The sequence below is a fragment of the Littorina saxatilis genome, unplaced genomic scaffold, assembly GCF_037325665.1.
Source record: "Littorina saxatilis isolate snail1 unplaced genomic scaffold, US_GU_Lsax_2.0 scaffold_436, whole genome shotgun sequence".
Classification (NCBI taxonomy): Eukaryota; Metazoa; Mollusca; class Gastropoda; order Littorinimorpha; family Littorinidae; genus Littorina; species Littorina saxatilis.
The window spans coordinates 30,405-36,293 of record NW_027128747.1 but is presented as its reverse complement, the minus strand read 5'-3'; the positions used below and the strand labels follow the sequence as shown (position 1 = coordinate 36,293).

At 40.6% G+C, this 5,889-nt stretch overlaps 1 protein-coding gene across 1 annotated transcript; it reads left to right on the top strand.

The window, feature by feature from the left end:
• Positions 1 to 2,023: 2,023 nt before the first annotated feature.
• On the top strand, positions 2,024 to 5,627 carry LOC138957071 (serine/threonine-protein phosphatase 6 regulatory ankyrin repeat subunit C-like). The gene is made up of 2 exons (XM_070328244.1): positions 2,024 to 2,105; positions 4,264 to 5,627. The coding sequence occupies exons 1-2, from the start codon at positions 2,024 to 2,026 to the stop codon at positions 5,625 to 5,627; spliced, it is 1,446 nt and encodes a 481-aa protein (XP_070184345.1).
• The last annotated feature ends 262 nt before the right edge of the window (positions 5,628 to 5,889 follow it).

The following is a 5,889-nucleotide window of genomic DNA, read 5'->3' as shown; positions in this document are numbered from 1 at the left end:
TGCAATTCTTCTGAATCGTCAGTTTCAATTTCCAAACCTTTTACTTCAGAACCTTTTCGAAATCGGGTTGCAAGCAGCTCAATTCCAATAACAAAAGCTAGTGGTGAGAAAGGACAACCTTGTCGCACCCCACAGCTGGCTTCAAAATCACTTGAGAGCCAACCGTTGTATCCAATGCAGCTTCTTGTGCTACTGAACAATACTTCTACCCAACGTAAAAAATCTGTTCCAAATCCGTATCTCTTAAAGGCATATAACATAAACTCTTTCGATATGCTGTCAAATGCTTTTTTGAAGTCTAAAGCAAGTACCAAACCAGGTTTTTCTTGTAATCTAAAATGTTCAATAACATCATCTATTGTTCTCAGCGTATGAGAGACGTTTCTACCTTTAATGAAACCAACTTGATCTTTGTGTATTATGTTTTGAATAACTGGGCTTAGCCTATTTGCTAGACATTTAGCTAAAATCTTATAGTCTGTATTTGTCAAAGAAATTGGTCTCCAGTTTGATAAACTGTGTTTTGATAAGTCTTTCCCTTTGTGGATCAGGGTAATAACCGCCGATGCTTGGGTGAAGGACAGACTTCCATTCTCAAATGATTTGTTAAATGAATCAACAATAAGAATTCTTAACTTTGACCAAAACAACTTAATAAATTCTGTGGTAAGGCCGTCCATGCCTGGTGAGGAACCGTTTTTCAATTTAAGTGCCGATGATGCCTCTTCAACCGTTACATTTCCTTCACACTCTGCCTTCTCCTCATCACTTAACTGAGGAACATCGCAATTTTGCAAAAAATCTTGTAATATTATTGTCTAAATTTTCATCAGGTATTTTTCGTGAATAAAGAGTTTGAAAATACTCTCTCTGAGCTTCCAGTATATCAAATTGATCTGTAATGACTTCACCATTCTCCAGTTCTAATCTTGGCATTAATTTTGAATGTGCACGTGATTTTTCTAAGTTAAGAAAATACTTTGTATTTGTTTCTCCTTCTTCGATCCATTTTACTCGTGATCTTGTCTGGGCGCTGTGCAATTCTGTTTTTTCAATAAGTTCCAAATTCAATTTTAACTTTTCTCGTCGAAAAATAGCGTTTTTATCATCTGGGTCTTTTGGCATTCAACATTGTCATCTTCAAGATCAGTTCTACGTTTGAAAATGCCAACAATGGACAGATGAACATAAAAAGAGAGAGAGAGTGAGAGAGAGAGAGAGAGAGAGAGAGAGAGAGGGGAGAGAGAGAGAGGGGGGGAGAGAGAGGGGAGAGAGACAAAGAGAGAGAGAGAGAGAGAGAGAGAGAGAGAGAGAGAGAGAGAGAGAGAGAGAGAGAGAGAGAGAGAGAGTCAGGCAGACAAAGGCAGAGCAGTTCAGCAATGGCAAATTAATATAGATGAAAAGCTGCGCGTTCAGTACAGGCCATGGTTATAGGTCAGTTGTCACGTACACATTAGGTGCGTTATGTCTGATCCCTTTAGGATGATATCACCGTAGTGGTAGTCGATATATGCTTAAGACGAATAGCTGGATCGGAGGTTACAGCCTTCCAGCCGCAAGACCATTACCTCAGGCCTTAAAACAATGCAGTTGTTGTGACTGTATTCTGACTGTTCTTACATGACCACAGACACGGTTCATGAATGAGAATGTTTCATCTGAATCACTGTTATCCATGAGTCTTGTCGTCGAATTATGAAATCAGGTGGGGGGGGGGGGGGGGGGGGGGGGGGGTTGCATCTCAAAGTGTTTGCTTACAAAGATTTAACTTATGTCTAATAAATCCCTGAAGCATAACTAACATTATAATACACATTCCATGCAGGTGAGAATACTTTTGAGAAAGTAAGCAAATTGTGATTTTCCCTTGGATGGTTCTCATTTTCATAATTTTATGAACTACTTACTACTGGGCAGGGAAATGGGCATTGATACAGATTTGAAATCTGCCCCTTTTTTACAAGGCACCTTCGACCTTGTTAATTTGTACTGTTTGTGTTTGCCAGCAGGCTTAGCTGCCAAGATGGCGGGCAACATTCATGTTGCAGCAAAAATGAAAGTGTATCACAACCTGACTATGGATGACGGTTATACACAGATAAAAGGTGAGTGAACTCCAAGGTGGGTCAGGGGTTGGAGGGGGGGGGGGGGGAGGGGGGTAAGTTTATCTTGAGCCAAACATTCAGATCAATGATCATTGAAGAGACTGTTTTTCAAATCACACAATCAAACAAACAAGTCTCACCAGTAAACAACAAAAGGGGATTGACTCATTCAAAGATACAAATAGACAATCTTTTACTGGATGTTTTTCTCTCAAACAACAATTGTTGTTTTCATCTCATATATATATATATATATATATAAATCCGCCTATAGGGCGACCATTGTAAAAAGGGGTTTTATGGCTACCAGTGCTATATCCGTTGTTTTTAATTAAAGCAATATTAACTAAATTTTGTAATTACATTTGCTAAGTGACCTACACCCAACAGTCAAGAATTGACTGTAAAAATCAGTCAAGATTAAGATATAGGTGTTTAACATCGTCGCCTTAATGATGATGATATGTTTACACTCAGTTAAAAAAATATTTGTATAAGTATCGTGGTTGTCTAAAGACCCTTTTTTGCAAAGGACGGCCTAAGTCTCAAAATCACTTATTCAATTTTGTGCTCAAACGGTAAATCCCAACTTCGTGCGATTTACAAGCAAGAAACGTTAGGCACTGTCTCCTCGATAGCGCATGTGGTCAATGTTGTCCGGCCAATAGAATTGGAGAAAAGACGCCAAAACTTAGGGCGACCGACTTTTGGTCGCCCTAAATCGAAAGTGTTGTAAAATGGGGACATTTGGTTGACCTAAGTCGGCTTAAGATTTATATATATATATATATGAATATTGGAATATGGAATACTATCATCTGCGATACACAAAAAGGAAGGAAGAACGCTTATGTCAATAAGTTGAACTGAATTACGTCCGCTTCTCGTGTACCTTCCAAACACACACACACACACACACACACACACACACACACACACACACACAAGCACGCACGCACGCACGCACTCATGCACGCACGCATGTACGCACGCGCACACACACACACACACACACACACACACACACACACACACACACACACACACACAAACACACACACACATACTTTTCCGGAGTTAGTGAATTTGGAGTGTGTTCCAGACTCGATATGACGGTGTCTTATCTATTCGTCGGGTAAACCCTAACAGCTAGAGCTTTGAAGACAAAGTTTTGAAGCATTTATTCCTTTTCAATAAATTTCTTCCTTTTAAGCATGTTTTCAACGTTAAACACTGGAATTGGCAAATTTTAAGAAATAGAGAAATAAAGATAACCACCACCACCATCTCTCTCTCTGTCTCTGTCTCTCTCTCTTTTCTTACTCCCCTCTCTCTGTTCACAAACCGTCGCCCATATAAATGAAATATATGTATGCTATATGTATGTGCCAATGTATATTTGTAAACATGTGTTTATAAAAAATACGAAAAAAGGAAGAACAAAACAATAGATTTGATAATGTTATGTGTTTTCCTCCAACAACAAAGAACCTGCCGATTATTTGGTGTTTTTTTCTCCAATGTAAGCCCATTTTTCAATCAACCACAACAAAACTATTTACTTTCGGATACAGGAGGCAACAAGGAGTACAATGATATCTTTTTTTTGATTCAACATCTGAATTTCAAAAAAAGTGAAAAAATCGGCACATTTTGAATGATAATTCCATAAACGAATGTTTAAGGTACCAATCTGAAATGCAATCCCACAGTCCGGACCGAGCCAGAGACTGTCTGACAACAAAGATGTATTCGTGACATTGCCGCCTCAACTTTTGCAAATGAGCAAATATGACAACATTTTACAAGCCCTATGAAAAATCTGAGAAAAACGGCACGTGTGCTTTACATACACACAGACAAACAGCCACACACAAACCTCACCATCCACCCTTGTAATAAAAGGAACATTTTTGCGCACAAAAAAGTGTTTTCCAAGCTTTGAAACAGATGTTTAAATTTCTTTTTTTTTTTATCTTAACTAATGTTTTTCCTTTTGGTGTTATATTGCAAGGTTAGGGATCAGCATGAATTTAATGACTGTATCAAACTCCTATATTGACATGTAGTCATTTAATTAATTTTCACTCTGTATCTGAAGGTTTCAAAGGCGTTTTTTTTAATCTCTTGTGAAACAGATTATTGTTTTGTTGTTCAGATCAGAGTAAAGTGGAGATCGACCACGAAGCCAGTGTGTTCATATCTACTCCAGCCTACAGGCATGCCTTGCAGCTACTGGAAGTCAGTGGACTGCTCTTCATCACAGGACCTGCATGCAGCGGTAAAACATCCATCGCCACGGCCTTACTGCGTCACTACCAGCAGCAGGACAGGACGCCCCTCGTTCTTCACCGCTACGGTGAGTTCAGACAGCACGTGGGAGGGGACCGCAGGCAGGTAATCCTGTTGGAGGACATTTTTGGGGATGGAGAGTTTCTATATAAACGGTATAAGAAATGGTCGCAAGCACTTACAGTTCTGAGAGTGTTCTGCGAGCAGAAAAAATGCATTGCTATCATTACCATTCACGATACTGTCATCACTGAACTGAAAGAAAAATGTAACTTTGAAGAAAAGTTTACAGATTCGCCTGTCTTAGACTTGAAAAAATCAGATGCATTGACGGCAACTGAAAAAAGTGATATGCTCGAGAAACACGTCCACAAAGCAGGAAAGACGCTGACAGAATCGATTTTACAGGATATTCTTGTGGTTGACACGAGCAAACATATGTTCCCAAAATGCTGCAAAGACTTCGTTCAAAGTGTTGATACAAATGTATTGCTGAAGGACATATTCACGGATGGAACTTCAGTCATGTCAACACCATATGTTGAACATGATGCTCCAGCACGTGTTGACGAATTAATGAACGCGGTTAAGGCTGGTGATGCGGACAGTCTTCGTGACTTGCTTCACCGCGGAGTCAGCGCCATGTCTAAGGACGACGATGGGAACCATCCCCTGCACCAGGCCAGCAAGTGTGGAAACGTGGAGGTTGCGAGAATCCTTGTGGCTTGGAACGCAGATGTTAACGCAGTAGATTTCCGGATGCACACGGCCCTGCATTATGCCAGTTCTATGGGACATAAGGATGTTGTTTGTTTCTTGCTGAAGAAAGGAGCTGATATAAATGTTGCAGAGAAGGATGGCTGGACTGCAGTTCACCTCGCTGCAAGCAAAGGGCATACTGGCATCCTTGAGTTACTGATCACAAATAATGCGACACAGTCAAACAATGCAGTCAACGTACCAACAGTTACCGGTGACACTCCACTGCATGTTGCGTGCACATCAAGGCAGCTTGGCACTGTCAAGATGCTGCTGCAAAGTGGGGCTGATCCTCATGCTTCTGACCAAGATGGAAAAACACCTCTGCACACTGCTTGTTTTCATGGCTGTATTGATATTGCATATGTCTTGATGCAGTATGGAGCTAGCTTAGAAGCAAAAGACAAGCTTGACAATGTGTCGATATTGCTATCATGTGATCGTCACATGATACATATTAATAGACTGTGAACTACGTCACTATTATGTGTGTGAATGTACGCGCGAGACATGCGCAGGTTGTACGATGTTACCGCCAAGATGGCCTAGAAGCCAAACAATAAAGTGAAGCCATTATCTCTTCAACTGTTACTGCAGTGTCCGTTTCTGTACATGGAACCCGGAGCGAATGCGTCCATAAACATTCAACGAACACAAACACAAAACGATACATGGTGTCAGAATCATCATGGCAGAAGACGGAGTAGCAGCGCAGCCGAGGTCGGTAACCGTC

Coding starts and splice junctions, on each gene's coding strand:
- LOC138957071 (XM_070328244.1), top strand. CDS start 2,024: ATGGCGGGCAACATTCATGTTGCAGCAAAAATGAAAGTGTATCACAAC. Junction 2,106..4,263: donor CGGTTATACACAGATAAAAG/GTGAGTGAACTC, acceptor TTTGTTGTTCAG/ATCAGAGTAAAGTGGAGATC.